The sequence below is a fragment of the Pseudorasbora parva genome, chromosome 19 (assembly GCF_024679245.1).
Source record: "Pseudorasbora parva isolate DD20220531a chromosome 19, ASM2467924v1, whole genome shotgun sequence".
Taxonomy (NCBI): domain Eukaryota; kingdom Metazoa; phylum Chordata; class Actinopteri; order Cypriniformes; family Gobionidae; genus Pseudorasbora; species Pseudorasbora parva.
The window spans coordinates 17,701,366-17,719,191 of record NC_090190.1 but is presented as its reverse complement, the minus strand read 5'-3'; the positions used below and the strand labels follow the sequence as shown (position 1 = coordinate 17,719,191).

General features: G+C 37.9%; 1 protein-coding gene across 1 annotated transcript; it reads right to left on the bottom strand.

Annotated features, from left to right (window-relative positions):
• Positions 1-650: 650 nt before the first annotated feature.
• Positions 651-17,541, bottom strand: LOC137047698 (XK-related protein 8-like). Its single transcript, XM_067425522.1, has 3 exons — positions 17,186-17,541; positions 3,938-4,131; positions 651-1,514 (listed from the first exon to the last, which is right to left on the bottom strand). Exons 1-3 carry the CDS (start codon positions 17,494-17,496, stop codon positions 790-792), a joined length of 1,230 nt encoding a protein of 409 aa, XP_067281623.1. The 5' UTR covers positions 17,497-17,541; the 3' UTR covers positions 651-789.
• Between the last annotated feature and the right edge of the window lie 285 nt (positions 17,542-17,826).

Below are 17,826 nucleotides of genomic sequence, written 5' to 3'. Positions count from 1 at the left end.
AGTTTGACACACGATCTGAATCATGAATCAATACGCTCATTCGCTCATTTTCTTTAAGTTTGGTATTTTGATGTGTGCTGGTTTAACCTCTTCATAAATGATTTTCCTCCATAACCCAGTCAATCAGATGCTGTTTTTCTTACACTTGAATCTCAAAAATGCTCTTATGATGCTTTTATCTTCTTCTTCTTCAATGTCCCACATTTTTTCAGAAAACAAAAAACTATAACAATGATCTAGCCCTTGTATAATATCTATTATTTACACTTAATGTAGATAATATGACTGTATCATGAGGTTTTCAAAAGTGTATATATATATATATATATATATATATATATATATATATATATATATATATATATATATATATATATATATATATATATATATATATACATGGGTAATCTGAACTGATTATATATATATATATATATATATATATATATATATATATATATATATATATATATATATATATATATATATATAAAATCAGTTCAGATTATCTTATTCTATCAAACATGCCTGATTTGATAACGTCTATTCATTTTAAAAGCTAAAAGAATTTTGCATGCAGGAATGGGGGAAAAAAATACATTAAGTATTTTATTATTCATTCAAAATGTTATTTTTATATTTTCCAGACACATTAAATACGTTAGAGCTATTTGTAGAAAACAAGTGTTTATTCTGTGTTTAAATACTTTTTTATACGTAAATACAATTGTAATTACATTATGGTAATTTATAAAAGAATGGAGGGGATGGGGGGAGTTAAACCAAGAACTAGTAGAAGAAATTAGCAGCCATGTTCCTCCCCCTCTTCAGAACTCCAGTGACAGGTTGAGCAGGAGCTGCAGAGCGATGTACTCCTGTTCCCATTGAGTCTGTCACCATGTCATAAAATGCTGCAGCTTGTCTTGACTCCTGTTGTTCAATGGGTTTAGCTATTTTCTGTTCATCACAGTTAGGATGAAACCATCTGTAGTATATCATTTTCAAAATAATTCCAACAATGTACAAACCTAGTAGTATTGGGATCACTATGTAAGGCTTTAAGGAGCTCAAACAGCCTTCATACTCCTTCCAGCACCAGAAGCCCAGCAGCATCATTGTGTCCAACCCCATGACACCATAATAGAGAACAGTCTTTAATGTTATGCTTGCTGTTGATACGTTAAACCAGCTGAAGTACCAGATGATTCCAACAGTAGCTCTGTAGAGCCATTCCCAACCAGAACTTTCCATGTGATCGGTTTTCTGGCTCCAGACCCCTAAAACCAGCAGCATCCACAAACAGAGGAAGTGAGCTATGATGTAGCATGGCAATACACTGCAAAAGAGTGCCAGAGCGGTTACACGGGGAATAATCAGCAACAAGTTCCACAGGAAGTAGATGCCAGTGGAGATCCAGGTCATTTTGCGTTTTTTAGGAAGAAAGGCACGCATGCAGCGATGGTACAAGGCAACAGTACTGGCTATAGCAGCAGCTGATGTGAGCATTTTCAAACCTGAAACAAAAAAAACCTTGCATTTTATTAAATAATATCATACAAGCAACAGTGTTCTTCCCCTTACGAATAATAAGTATATAAAAGTAATGTTCAAGTATATTTTTAATTTTGCTTTATGTAGTAAGTACTAATAGCAATGTGTAGTAGTAAACTTGTGAGTGTACTATTTCAAAAGTGCTTGGGATTAAATTGTACCCACTTTATAGTATATAAAAGTATAGGTTACTGTAGTAAACTTTAAGTGCAAAACTAGGTTTCTCATTTGCACTAGTAGTTTACTATTTTAATACAAGTAGCACATTTCTTTACTATATGAAAATACACTTTGAAGTGTACTCTCAGTAAACTAGTAGTTTATACTGCAATTATACTTTTATGATTTGTTTAAGTGAACAAAAGAGTACAAGTATAGGCCAAATTTACTTAGACTTTTCCGTCCTTATAAGTTAAGTATACTTAAAGGGTTACTTCAGCGATTAGCATATGGCTTTGTATCAGTAGAAACCCTGGAGTATATTCAAATGATTGTGCTTTCCCCCCTCATATGAGACAAGAGATTTATGCATTTTATTTCTGGAAAAATTCCTCCTATGATGCAAATTGACGATATTTGCATCATAGGAGGAATGTTTGGCCAAAGGCTAATGACTACAGCCAGCAGAGGGAGCCATTTCCGCATGTTTTGAATCTGCGCATGGGGGATGGAGATTACACTCAGAGCTCAGCTCACAGCTACAGGCACTCATTTAAACCGAGCTATGTTGAGCAATGTAAGTCTTTTAACTTCTCAAATTAATTTCTATAAAAGATAAGTTTGCAAAGGCATGAACTGAAACGCGCCAGACTGAACTCGTGTTGTGAATGTATGCCGCGAGTGTAGTCGCGAATACCTCAGCTCTCATCATGAGAGCTCATCAGCTAATTTATCTGACTCCTGCAGTTAGTGTTGTTCAGTGCTGTGATACTCGCGCGGTGACTCACTCATTGTATTGAACAGACACGTTCAGTTTTTAATTGTAGTGTCTTCTCTAACTCAGTCACAGTAATCAAGTTGGTGGCTTTGGGAATGGCCTCACAGGGCAGCGAAGCATTCTGGGAATTGTTGTCTTTCATCCCCATGAGACAAAAATACATTTTCTGTCTTTTCTCAGTCTAGAAGGCACCAAATTCAAAAATAATTTCACATTTCTACTACACTGATGACCCAGTTTAAATACAGATTCATCTTCCCAGCACTGAAGTACTCCTTTAAGTGCAATTTGAAGTTTCTTTCTGAGAAGTACATAGTAGATTAAAAGCATACACTTACAATACACAATACACTTATTTGTCGTAAGGGTCTGAATATGCAAATTATGCATTTCAGGATCATCCATGCTGATGTGAAGACTGTGAGAAACACACATTGGTACTACTGAATGAATCCATTTTTGGAATTAAATGTTTGTTTCACATATAATAATCAGCACACAGACATATAGAGCACATCAAATAATGGTACACATGATTGACACAAGAACCAATGATGTTTGTCCTCACAGTTACCTTAAAATTTTAAGTCACCATTAAATAAAAATTGACAATTCAGATTTTTTTTATGTTGCAGTGGTTTCTGTAAATGACACGTGCACATTTGTTTTCTTAATGAATGGAATCTTTAATCAAAAACAACAATTTGTCACTCATGAGATTGAAGCTACAAGTAAATGACAATGATCCAACAATTCCCAGTGTAGAAAAACCCTACATTTTTTGTTATCTTGTTTGAGATGTAATTTCACTCATATGTGTAATGCATCACCGCAGAGAAAAAAATAATTTCACAATTTATGTTTCAATCAACTTTAAAAGTACCTGAGTACCACCTTTTCTTCCCTATTGTGACATCAGAGAGTTTTGGCGTGCGTATGGTACGCACTTTTTCGCGTGCATATGATACGCACTTTATGGCGTATTATACATACGAACCCCCCACCCCACAACCCTTAACCTACCCAAGAGCGTGTCATATGCACGCCATAAAGTGCGTATCATATGCACGAAAAAAACGCGTACCATACGCACGCCAAAACTCATTTTAGGGTATCCATTCCACGAGATTGCAAACTCGTACTATTTATACGCATGACCATGAGATCGTGTTGGGATTGGATCATTGGACCATTGTGATTTGCTATTGCTGTGATCTCATGTGAGTGACAGATTGTCCGGTCCTTGTGCCAGAAAACACATCATCAGAGAAGAGATGAGATATTGCTGCAAGAGGGAGGGCAAGTTGTTATATAATTAATTCATAATATTTAAAATACAAATTGTCAAATTAGATTTTCATAGACTTTAATGTGGTTCGGAGCCACATACAAACTACTGTATAATCTGAAAGAAACAAAGATTTGAAGTGTTCTGGATTTGAGACAGACCTGTAATAAGCTCCAGCTCTCTTTTCTGTAAGATTACACACATCATAAGTATGAGTTGTGGGGCACTTTCAGAAAATGCCTCAAATAGACGAAGCATCTGAAGGTCATGGTTAAGGTAAACAGCCACACCCTCTGTGAAACTATTAGTTTTTTGAAGAAAAAGCGTTGTGGAAATCTCTATCACTCCAGCATACCTGTGACCACAAAGTACATGCATTTACTTAAGCAACACTTCATGCAATACATTTTTACAATAGTCATTGAAGCCACAGTTTGGATTTTGTTCTACAAATTACAAAGTACTTGTTTTATTTAAATGTGTAAACCATTTGAATCCCATCCAAATCGTCTAGGTTACGTATGTAAATCCCATTGTCTAGCTAAATTCTTCATTCCCAAAGTAGAATTGTGAAATCATCTCCCAAATTTTTTTTTTTTTTTTTTTTTTTTTTAAATGAATTTAAATTGGTTATGAAATATCCAAAAATCTTGAAAGGTCCTAAAGCACAAAACATATTTGACATTCGAAAACACTTCCCAACTGAGGCTAACTGTTGTTGTTGTTTTATTTATTCATTTAATTTTCACTGTTTTTATTAAGAGCTGCTCCCTCAGAATATCCTCTATGTCCTATTTTGAAGTAGCGGATTATATGCATTTGTTTGTAAATCTGGATAATTTCAATTAAATTTTTTTAAAAAAAAATCCTTCACCGGACGTGTCCTCCGGAGGACGCAGCCTTCCAAATTTAACGAATGACGTAATTTCCTCCGCACTCTTGTCACTCAGAGATTTGACTTGAACAAGACAGGTAGGCTATGTTGTAAATGAGTTCTGTAGAAAAGTGTTAAAATATAGAAAATTAAGTCAAGATTTTGATAAATATCGATAGATGACATGTTTAAATGCTGGGCTAAGTACACTTAATGTATTTACATGTCGTTTTTGTGTGTGTGGGTGTATACGAAGATTTGTGTTAATGAGCAATTTATGAGTTTGAGGTGCCGCCCGCGCCATTTTTGGCAGTGTGTGTTGTTGTTGTTTGTGGTAATATTGGTTCAAGTATAATTAAAATTGTGGATTGCGCTTCTGTCTTCTTTTTCTAAATAAAACCTTTATATTTAATGTGTTTGGATGGATTGTTATTTTTGAGAACCTGTTATATTTGAGTGAAAATAATCCTTTAGCCATTTTGTTGTCTATTAAATGTATATAGTATTTGTTAGCCATCTATTTGATGACTAGTCTATCCTTGGGCTATGGTAGCCCAAATTTAGACTTGTTTTAGCCTAGACCCATATTTGCTGTCTATTAGAAGTAGTCATTCAATAGCCGTCTAGTCTTAGGAGGTTAGAGGTCTATTAGATTGCCACTGACAGCTCAAGTTTAGCCTTGATTTAGCCTAGATGTCTGGGCTGTGTTTAGACGGCTATTGGAAGAAGGAAAAAAAAAGTTGACTTTTGTCAGAATTTATTGTCTTTATGGCTAAAATGTTATATTTGTAGATGTGTGTTCTCACTTGAGTCATTGATTAAATACAGTTAACAGTTACAGTGTTAATGGGGGCAGGGGTTTACTTTTCTCTTTTCTCGCACTCCACAGAGACAAACCACAGAAGTGTGAGAGTGCGTGTTTGTGACGTATTAATGACAGGATCCTGTCATTAAACTGAAGGTATGTAATATTACAACAAAAGTATTACAACTATACGATGTCATTGATGTTAGACTGAAACAGTTTTCTGTATTTTCAAAGTATGAAATAAATACACACACACACACACACACACACACACACACACACACACACACACACACACACACACACACACACACACACACACACACACACACACACACACACACACACACACACAAGATGAAATCGGCTACAATATCGTCCAGCCCTAAAACTTGTATATTTTTCATCAGTGTTTATTTAGAAACATCTGTAATACAGATAATACGGCAAATCCATGTTTCGCTGCCTGGAGTCCAGTTAAGTAGAATCAAGGTGTGGTCAGTTACGAGTTTCGCAGAGAAGAAAGTGTGTGCTGTGCGAAGTCTGTCTCCAGCTAAGTGAACTATCCTTTTTTCCTCTGGACACAACATTACAAGTTGTTTCTGTGAGTTGGAGAAATCCATTTGTGTCTTTTTTTCTTTCGCTTTCGGCAGTCTTTAAAAATATACCCCCGTTTTCTTTACAGTCAATCTCAAAGCTCTTTCCCATTTTAAATGTGTTTTGAGTGTTTTTTTGCTGCGGTGTTCAGGCCAAAAACTAATGCTACTCTCGATCTTTTTGCCACTCAGTGGGTGTAACCACAGTCAGTCTGGCTGAAGTTGACGTCACGTGCATACCCTCAATAAGGATTAAAGGTGCCCTAGAATGAAAAATGTAATTAACCTTGCCATAGTGAAATAATAAGGGTTCAGTACATGTACATCACATACTGTGAGTCTCAAACACCATTACGTCCTACTTATGTAAATCTCGTGAATGAAAAACACCACAGAAAAATAAGTGCTTCTCAGCATAACGCCAACCGTGACGCAAGCGCTGGGGTTCATTCATATGTACACCCCCAACATTTGCATATGTCAGAACATGTTCATGGTCAAGCGGAACTGGCGGAGCCCAATCATCGGGACTGCAGGTAAACAAGACACTCGAGGATAGCAAAAACGGCCGCTCTCATTACACATAGGCTGTGCAGGGAACGTGAGGACTTGTCAACAGTCATGGTTGAGGTTTATTATAATCGGATACCACAACAATTTAATTCAAAATCATTCGTTTGTTTGGCCCATTTCAAGCAAGCTTCGCTCAGCGTTTTAAACTGAAGAAAGGGGCAACTATATTCCTGCAAGCAGTTAGTAGTGATTTTTCCACTTATTGACTGTTTAAACAATTTCTGATTAAATTTAAAGTTTCTTAGAGAGACAGCATTGTCTAGATAATGCATGATGCTAGTACAGTAACAATAGGAAACTCCAAGTACCATACAAAACTAAATAGTGTGTCTAATGACAAAAGTTAATATTATTTTGTATTACAAAATACAACCGTAGATACGTTGCTTACAGATCGTTCACTCAATCCTTCTAGCAAACGTCACCTTTTCCACCATATAAGTTCAAATGTAGTCACAGATTGTACATGTTAAAGGGGGGGTGAAACACTCAGTTTCAGTCAGTGTCATGTCAATCTTGAGTACCTATAGAGTAGCATTGCATCCTGCATATCTCCGAAAAGTCTTTATTTTTTTAATAATTATATAAGAAAGATGCGCTGTTCCGAGTCTTTCCGGAAAAAGCCGAGCGGGTGGGGGCGTCGTGTGAGCGGAGCTAAATAATGACGTGTGCTCGCTGCTGCTATGTTGAGTCGAGTGCGTCGTAAAGCTGTCATCCCTAACAGCGGGAAAAAAACTTTATTCAAAATAAAAATATGGCTTTTAATCAGATACAGCCATACATCTATGATCCGGAATCAGACCCAGAGGCTGCAGTTGAACAGGAGCAGCAGCAAAAACGACTAGAGCAGGACGTCTCTGTGTGGTACAAGTTATACACTAACTATATAATATGCTTAGCGGCTTGTGTTATTTACATATTTATACTTGAATTATATCGTCGTATTTTTGTCTTTGAAGGTGTACATGTGGGAAGTGCAGTTGTGCACGTATGTTTGTGTGTTTACGCGTGGTTTGTGTAGACAGTAAGCGGACTAAAAAAAACACAGACATTTGAAGCAGTCTCACTCACCCTTCTAACGTTGGGACTGCTCCATCATTCAGCATTAGGCGATTGGGAAAATCCGGCGTCGAGCTGGGCCTTGTTTATGAAACAGTCGGCACCGAAATGCAGCGAACAGATATAAACATTCGCGCAACTCAGTTGCTGATCCGGAAAAGCAAATTACATCCACTGTTGCCTTAACGCGGGGTTTTGGCGAATCTGTGCAGGACTGTCTTGGTCTGGCAACCAAAAACGCACTTTTTTGGTGACATTGTTATGTGCACATCACCTGTCCAGCATCCTACAAGCCAGCGCTTTGATGGGCGTAGCCTGTTACTTTCTCTCTCTCTCTCTCTCTCTCTCTCTCTCTCTCTCTCTCTCTCTCTCTCTCTCTCTCTCTCTCTCTCTCTGATGAGTGTTGCCTGCCTTCTCTCTCTCTCTCTCTCTCTCTCTCTCTCTGGTGCATGCTGGGAGTTTGTGGAGGTGCTGAGCGCGTGTTGAGAGCGTGGTTGAGTGTTCTTCGGTGTTTCCTTTCTGCTTTATGCACTTATTTATATTTCTCCCTTCGCTGTGTTTTAAATCTACCAGTATAGGAAGGAAAGTTGTTTTGTGTGTGTGCGTTGTGTAGTCGCCGGGATGGCGACTGCCCACGCGCAGGGAACATCCCCTCTGTCACTCCGGAATGGCTGCAGGTGTGTGCCTGACGCTGGGGTGACAGTGGAGGATTTACTCCTAGTTATCGGTCAGAAAATTGGTTTTGGAAACATTATCTCGGCGTCACGCATGAATAAAGCGATAGTCGTGTTTTTGAAAACTGAAGCACTCGTTAGTGAACTAACGGTAAGCGGAATATGGGTGAAGGAAACTTTTGTTCCGGTAACCCCGCTATCTGCCCCAGCGACTAAAGTAATAGTTTCGAATGCTCCCCCATTCATATCTAATGAAGCTATCGTGAAGGAGTTACTGAGATTTGGTAAGATAGCAAGTCCTATAAAAGCAGTCCCACTTGGATGTAAGGACGCCGCACTAAAGCACGTTTTGTCTTTCAAACGACATGTTTATATGTTTCTCAGTTCGCCGGAGAAGACCTTGGAAGTTTCTTTCCGTGTTTCTCACGGAGAGAATTCTCTCATGGTCTACGCGAGTACGATGAGTTTGAAGTGTTATGAATGTGGAGATTTGGGCCATAAGCGATTAATGTGTCCAAATAGATCAGAACAGCGCCCTTCTACATCTCGTGATGATGGAAATGATGTGACGGTAGTTAATCAAGAAATGCTACCGGTTAATAACAAAGAAAAGGAGAGAACCGAAGAGCAGGATAAAGAAGCTATAGAGGGAGAAGACGAGCAACAGGAGGAGGTGAGTGAGCTGGATGAAAATGCTAGCTGTGTGGAGAAACCTGGATGTGTTAATTTACCTGAAAAAGAAGTGAGGGAGGATGATGATGATCAGAGTGACGCTGATGATGATGATGTTGTACAGAAAGGTGTTTATGAGGAAGATATGGCTGATGAGACTGAAAGTTTATCACAGTATACTGATGATGGAATGAGGGATGATGTTGTAGAGGATTTATATCCCCTTCAGCAGATTAATTCATTTCTGGATAAGACAAAAGGAAAGGCAGGTGTTGAAATAAGAGATTATTTCCCTGATGCTGACAAATTTATTGCCTCAGTTATGTGGGCTAGTAAAAAAAGCAGCTATGATGAACTTTCACAACAGAAAAGATTTCGTCTTAAAAAGTATTTAACTGTTGTTAGATCAGGAAAAAGGATGGGAAAAGCGAAAGGAAAATCTAAATAATTGTAATGGCTGAAAGTTTCTCTTTCTATCTGATCTGTTATCTCCTTCTCTCTAATTTTCTTATGGAGATTTTAAGGGTTGGTTCTCTCAATATCAATGGGATGAGGGATAGGAGAAAGAATGAGGTTTTATCCGAAATCATTAATCTGAAAGAACTGAGTGTTACATTCTTGCAAGAAACTCATAGCAGTTTGAGTAATGAAGTTGACTGGGGTTTGTGGTGGAGGGGAGAGTATGTTCTCTCAGTCACGGGACCAATTTAAGTGCTGGTGTGGCTATCCTCTTTTCTCCTACTATAAATGCTAAGGTGCTATTAAAAAATGAAATAGAGCCAGGAAGGCTTTTAACTGTTAAAGCTGAAATTGGTAATTTTAAATTCTTGTTCGTAAATATTTATGCTCCAAACGTTGGAGCAGAAAGGAGTTTACTTTTCAAAAAGTTTGAACAAATAGTTAGTGAAGAAAATGAAGATGTGTATATTGTTGTGGGAGGGGACTGGATTTGCACTCTTGATTTTACTCTTGACAGAAATGGGGAGGAAACTCATGCATCTTCAGCATCTATTTTAGCTGGTTTTATAGGAAATTTGAATCTCTTTGATGTATGGAGGGAACACAATCCTTCTATAAAACAATATACATGGGTAAAGGTCTGTAATGATAGGATTTCTGCTGCTCGTTTGGATCGATTTTATATATCTTGTAATTTGAAAAATAGAGTTGTTAGTACAGAAATTATTCCTAACATACTTTCTGATCATAAACTCATTAGGGTTGGTTTCTCACTCTCTAAAAGTACACAGAAAAGCTGTTACTGGCACTTTAACACCAAACTTTTAAAAGATAAAGAGTTTTGTGAAACTTTTAAGCTGTTTTGGGAAGCATGGCAAGCAGAAAAACACCTTTTTGGAAGTATTATACAGTGGTGGGAAGTTGGAAAAGTGCACATAAGGGATTTCTGTCAGAAATTTTCTGCTTATTCATCTGTAGTTTTAAAAAATACTTTAAAGTGGCTTGAAAAAGAGATTGTGGATATTGAAATGGAAATGACTGTCAATGATGATGTTAATTTAAAAGAACGCTGGACTGAAAAGAAAAATCATTTAAGTTTAATTCTGAATGAACGGGTTAAAGGAGCTCTCATAAGAAGCCGTTATTTAACCCTGAAGGACATGGATGCTCCTACGACTTTCTTTTTTAATTTAGAGCGCAAAGTGGGCCAGAAGAATTTGATGCTTTCATTAAAGGACAATAATGGACATGTTACTTCAGAACCACGGAAAATGCGAAAGATTGCTGTTGAGTTTTACTCCAATTTGTACGCTGCTGAAACATCTGATGAACATTGCAGAAGAGAGCTGCTAAAAGACTTACCGGTGCTATCTGAGGATAATAAAGTGTTCTTAGAGACTGACATCTCCTTTGAGGAGGTCTCTCTGGCTGTAAAGGGTCTCTCTTCAGACAAGAGCCCTGGCCTGGATGGACTACCGGCCGAGTTTTATAAATCATTTTGGACAATAATTGGAGATGATTATTTTGAAGTCCTTCAGGAATGTTTCAGTGAAGGTGTTCTTCCAACTAGTTGTCAACGAGCTGTATTATCTTTGCTCCCGAAAAAAGGAGACTTAACACTTTTAAAGAATTGGAGACCTGTGGCAATTTTGTGTACAGAGTATAAAATCTATTCAAAGGTTCTTGCAAATAGATTAAATAAGGTGTTGTATGAAGTAGTACACAAGGATCAGTCATATTGTGTTAAAAATAGGTCAATCATGGATAATCTTCATTTAATCAGGGATGTTGTTGATTATGCTTATTTTAAAGATGTTAGTATGGGCCTGGTGTCTCTGGATCAAGAAAAGGCCTTTGACAGGGTTGATCATGTTTTTCTGTTTGAAACTCTAAATGCTTTTGGGTTTGGGGAAAAATTTATTTCAAGGATTGGACTTTTATATGCCGAAGCGACATGTATGATCAAAATGGGTGGTGCTTTGAGTATTCCTATTAAAGTTAAAAGAGGAATCAGACAAGGTTGTCCAATCTCGGGCCAATTATACAGCATTGTAATTGAATCCTTGTTATGTAAAATGAGAAGAGAGTTAAAGGGCCTGCAGCTCAATGCCCTAAACTGTTCTGTTAAACTCTCGGCCTATGCTGATGACGTCACTGTTATAATCAGAGATCAAAGTGATATTCAAGTGCTTAAACAGGCATTAGAGTTGTATGGAAGAGCCTCATCAGCAGTAGTTAATTGGGGAAAGAGCGATGCTTTATGGTGTGGTAGTGTTTCCAAAGGTCCTAACCTTCCTGGCGGTTTACAGTGGGGAAGTGCAGGGTTTAATTATTTAGGAGTGTTCTTGGGGACAGAGGAGTTTAAGAAGAAAAATTGGGAAGGCCTCTTGGAGAAAGTGTGTGCAAAGTTGTCTCGATGGAAATGGTTGCTACCCCAGTTGTCATATAGGGGGAGGGTCCTAATATGCAACAACTTGGTTGCTTCTTCACTCTGGCATAGAATGACAATACTTGAACCTCCTGAGGATCTAGTGCGAGGAATACAAAAGCGACTAGTGGATTTTTTCTGGTCGGGACAGCACTGGCTGAAGGCGGCGGTACTGTATCTACCTAGACAAGAAGGAGGCCAGGGACTGGTGGACATCAGAGCAAGACTCCGGACTTTCAGAATGCAGACGGCGCAAAGACTGCTCTATGGAGTGGATGTGAGCTGGGCTGAAGTGGCCTGTGCCCTCTTAAGAAGAGCTGGAAACATGGAGCTGGACCGCCATTTGTTTTTGATGGACTTTGACAAACTGAATTTAAGTGGGCTGAGTGTCTTTTACAGATCAATTTTAAAGTCATGGACAATTTTTAGTTTTTCACGGAGTGCGGCTAACACAGAAAAATTATGGCTGAAAGAGGAACCACTTTTTTTCAATTCTGAACTGGAATCAAATGTTTTCAAATCAGATACTTTCAGAAAAGCCATGTGGGCTGCAAATATGACAAAAATTGGACATTTAAAAGATAAAAAAAGTTGGATAAGCCCTGAAAATTTTGCTTCAAAACTTGGAATAAAATCAGTCAGGATGGCACAAAATATGTTGACTCAGATTCTAGAGTCTCTGCCTCAGGATTTTCGACAGGCAATGGAGACTGTTGATGAAGAGGCTGATAACTGTGACTTTCCAGAATTGTTTTTTACAGCAAAGACTGGTACATGGCAAGAAAAAGAAGGTTGTATATTGTCATTTAAGATACCTTTTTTGGCCGCCTTTGGCGATGCGAACAAGAGAGACATTTACACTATGTGTGTGAAAGTGTGGCATCTTAACACTCTGCAGAGTGTCAGCGAGTCCAAATGGCGGGAGGTTCTAGGGCCAGGTGAATCCCCTAAAGGACGCTGGAGGTCCCTCTATAAGCTACCCATTGAGAAACGGTCTGGTGACCTTCAGTGGAGAGTAGTGCACGGGAGTATAGCTACAAACAGACACAGAGCACACCTTGATCCAGAGGTTGGGGTGGGTTGTCCATTTTGTAGTGAGGAGGAGAACGTGTTTCATTTGTTCCTCAAGTGTGAAAGGCTTCAATCCTTGTTTTCTATCTTAGAAGAGTGGGCTCAAAATTTAGGAGAAGTTTTTACTCCAGTACTTTTTATTTATGGACCTAAGTATATTACAAGTAGGAGGGTAGAACATGTTCTGTTAAACTTTCTTTTTGGTCAGGCAAAATTGGCAATATGGCTATCAAGAAAACATCGCATGAGTGATGCTGGGTCAACTGATGTTGTGTCTGTTTTAAAGGGATTATTAAAATCTCGTATTAAAATTGAGTTTACATATTACAAATTGGTGAATGATATGGAGATGTTTAAAGGTAAATGGGCTGTAAATCATTGTATTTGTGATGTTGATGTTGATGACTGTTTACTGTTTAATTTTTAATAAAAAAAAAAAAAAAAAAAGCATGTAAAAATGTAATGTAAGTAGGCACAAATGCCTTTATTTGATGGGATGTTTGTTGTTATTTATTTAATAAGGCTCTTATGTATTTATTGATTGATTAAAGAAGACCCAAAAGTCAAAAAAAACTCTCTCTCTCTCTCTCTCTCTCTCTCTCTCTCTCTCTCTCTCTCTCTCTCTCTCTCTCTCTCTCTCTCTCTCTCTCTCTCTCTCTCTCTCTCGCGCTCGCGCTCGCGCTCGCTCGCGCTTCCGGTAGAATTGTCCGTAAGGCCCATACAAGGAAATTCCGCCCCCATTAACGTCAAAGGGGACGCATGATCTCAAAAAACTTGCCGAAACTTATGACTAACCGGAAGTAGTATTTTTGACAAAGAAATACTCCCATCAAACGTCCACCTTAACTTTTGAAACTTTGTCTATGTTTAGTATGGGATTCCAAGTCTTTAACAGTGTAAAAAGATCAGTATGCATGAAACAGCATTTCACCCCCCCTTTAAGGTAAAACAACAGATAGTACGTGTTCTTTTCACAGAAAAGCTCTGTTTGGGGGATTTAAATGACTGAAATCTGGCAACCGCATGCACCTTGCGGGTGTTCTGAGAACACCAATAAACATAGTGTCATTCAGTCGGCCTGTGTTCTGTCAGGACTCACAAGCCGCTTCACTCAACTGCTGTGTTGTGAGCTGTGAGGCGCTGAAATAAGCCAATCAGAGCAAAGCTCAACATTAATATTCATGACTCTTCCAAATAAGGCAAAAACAGAGCATTACATCCTAGGGACAATTTATAAGGTTGTAAATGGATCTGCAAAACTGTATCTGAACAAATTTTGCCCTTAAATAAGCCACATACCCTCTATGTAGATATTAGAGAACAATTTAACATATTGTTTCAACTCATTCTAGGGCAGTGGTTCCCAAACCTGTCCTGGGGACCCCTCACCAGTGCACGTTTTGCATGGCTCATCCCTCATCTTACACACCTGATTCAACTTATCAGCTCATTAGTAGAGACTGCAAGACTTGAATTAGGTGTGTCTAATGAGGGAGACAAACAAAATGTGCAGTGGTGAGGTGAGGGGTCCCCAGGACAGGTTTGAGAACCACTGTTCTAGGGCACCTTTAAAGCAGCACCAGGTAGGTTTTGCTCTCGGGGTCCCCCTACAGTTGGGAAACAGTATTGTCCTCTACTACTCTCGTAAACTCTTGCTGCGTCCCAATTCGCCTACTTATACTACGTCCTAAAAGTATGTACTCTTTTTGTGAAGAAAAAGTATATACTTTTGAGTGTGTAGCAGAAAAGTATGCAAGCTTCGGGACATACTACTTCGCCATCTTTAACGGACTCTGTCGCTTAGTTACGTGCATCCCGTCACCGTTTAACTGTCCTGTCAATCATCGTCAGATTCGTCACAGTTCAAATCCTCCACATACAGATTAATCTCTTACCGTATCGGAGAGAAATGTAGCCGCTCGTTGATCTGCCATTTGTGGGTCTTTAATGCAGAGACTCTCCTCATGTGTTTGCAGTTTAAATATAATGATGCATTTAAAAGTTAATAGCCAAACGTGTCATTACAAAAGTTCACAATGCTGCTGCAGGTGAAATATAATGTGTACAACACTGAATAAATATATTTTTGTCAGGTTAAATATTGATAGTTGGTCACTCAAACCCCTTTATCTAAACTTCTCTACTTAACCGTCGTACTCGCACATCCGTCATGTTTGTAGTTTTTAACGCTTTTTATCCGCGTTTGTAGTTCTAGTCGAATCCCCATACACCTCGCAGTGGGTTGTGGGCAATATCAGCCGTTAGAGTGCCCATCGATTCATACTTCGAATTCGGACCGGAAATAGTAAACCATCCGGGAATCTTTGGAATACTCTTTTCAACATACTACGATTTGGGACATACTAATTCTATTTTCGAATACTATTTAGGATGGATAGTATGCGAATTGGGACGCAGGGTCTGTCATCCTACATCAGGGGATGTGCACGTGCATTTGTTGACATGACAACCATGATAGCCCTGAACACTGCAGGAGTTCATATGCAGGTGCTCTGCTTGCATCGTGTGTGAAATGCCTTCATCCCAGGTACAGTGGCATATGTTTCAGCATGTCATATGAATATAATTTCATGTTTTTCTTTTCTTCTAATGCCAAATGATCGCGATGCTCACGTTTACAAGCCAGCATTATTATAATAGCCTAGTGTATTGGTTAACATTTTACAGAATCTATATGATACTTCAATTCAATGTTTGAGTGGTAAGTAATAACCATATATTAATTGTCAATATTATAATATCAAGCTACCATACCAATCTGCAAATTTGAAAAATCAATTTGCATTATAGCTTGAGGCCAGACAAATAAACAAATATCTCAGACATGTTAGGCTATGGCAGACGTGTCATTCAACCTATTATAAGTCAATGTATCATCACAAGAGTCTTGAAAATATATATTATGAAGATTGAAAAGTTACCTGGTGCTGCTTTAAGAAATAGCTGTTTATTTATTTTTATTTTTTAAGGGTTAGTTCAGCCGAGAATTATGTTGCTGTGTGCCAGTCATATAATGCATGTGAATGGGTAACGTTCTATGACAGCAAAAAAAAAAACATGCTTGGACAACATAAACAAAGAGCCCAGTGGCTCATGACGACACATTGATATCTTAAGTGAATCTCTTACTCTCTGGCATTGTGTACAAGATTCACTTCTGGTATTGGCGTAAACTACGCTAGCTTGTGTATAACAGAAGTGATGTCTTTACATGTACACGATGCCAGAGCGTGTATATTGACCTTAACGGAAGTGAAGCGTGTTCCAGGCTGTTGGATATAGCGTTGTATTTGAGGTAAAAAATTTTATAAATACAGCTCGATTTTTCACACAAACTGATCGTTTTGTGTCTTAAGATATCCATGTGTCGTCATGAGCCACAGGGTTCTTTGTTTTTTTTGTTTTGTTTTTGCTCTCATAGAACTGTACAACTCATACAAACTCATACACATTTAGAGATAAGTATTATTTTTCTTATTTTTTACCAAAATTTTCTTTTATACTGAAAGCCAGAGGGTAATAATATTATTATTGAGGACTCAGAGGAAGACTTTGAGGGTTTAGGGTGCCATTCGGGACAGGGCCATGGTGTATTTTGAGTTCTTCAAGCCTTCTTGGGTATTTTCATAATAATAAAGTATGTAGTGCTGATTGACATAGACTTTTATTTTATTTTAAAATAATGCATTGTCTGCCTCATTCTGTGATGATAAGCCACATCAGCTCAAACACTCAACTGATGATATGAAGTGCGCTGAAACGTGCTATTAAACGTATTTTGTTACAATTTGCACACAAGCCAAATCGCAATTGCAGTTAGATTTCTATTAATCGTGCAGCTCTAGAATAGTGTGTGCTTAGTTCTACTGAATGTGCACTTGTATTGTACTTCAAATCTAAAATGTATATATATTTTTTTACAAACTAATTGTAGCCTAGATAGAAGCCACTTAAGAGTACTTAAAATTACAATACTTGCATGACTGAGACACTTAAGTACACTTTAAAAGTGCAGATTGTAATATTTTATATAGTTTTTAATAATTTTACTTTAAAAGTACATTTAAATCATTATGTTTTAATAATATTTTATTATTATATATTATTTTGGCTAAAATACTAAAGTACATGAAAAGTACTTGACTATAATTGAGAAGCAAAATCTGTCACTGACCTGAGGTAGACTCCAAGCTGAAGGAAGTGGAGTGGTGTGATCAGTGTATGACTGTTTGCAAATTCCTCCACTTTAGTCTCAAGCTTCTTGTCCAGAGAATCAGCGTACCAGAGCCAACTGAACACCTGTAACAATATTGAAGAGCCTAGCAGGAGAAAGATCATCACCGCCATATACATATAGTCACCATCTTGATAAAATGACACAACAGTCCAAATGTCAAGCGCTATATCCAGCAGGAAAAAACACAATCCCCCCAAAGTAAACAAATATTCCAACAAAGAGTAATGAAAAGGGAAGCTCTCCTCCATGATTGAGCCCTGTGTGAGTGATCTTTACAGCATGACAAGGTAAATGCAAAAACCTGTATGGAAAACAGATCTGAAAGAGAAAGTAATACTCCCAAACATAAACTCCTCCCATGCATGACTGAATAATTAATTATGAGTCAGAGAGTGAGGGAAGTCACTTAAAGGAGTAGTTCACTTTAAAAAGAAAATTGACTCATGATTTCCTTAAAGGGATAGTTCACTTTAAAATGAAAAATCTGTCATCCTTTACTCACCCTCAAGTTTCAAACGTATGAATTTCTTCAGCTGAACACAAGCGAAGATATTTTGAAGAATGTCAGTAACCAAACA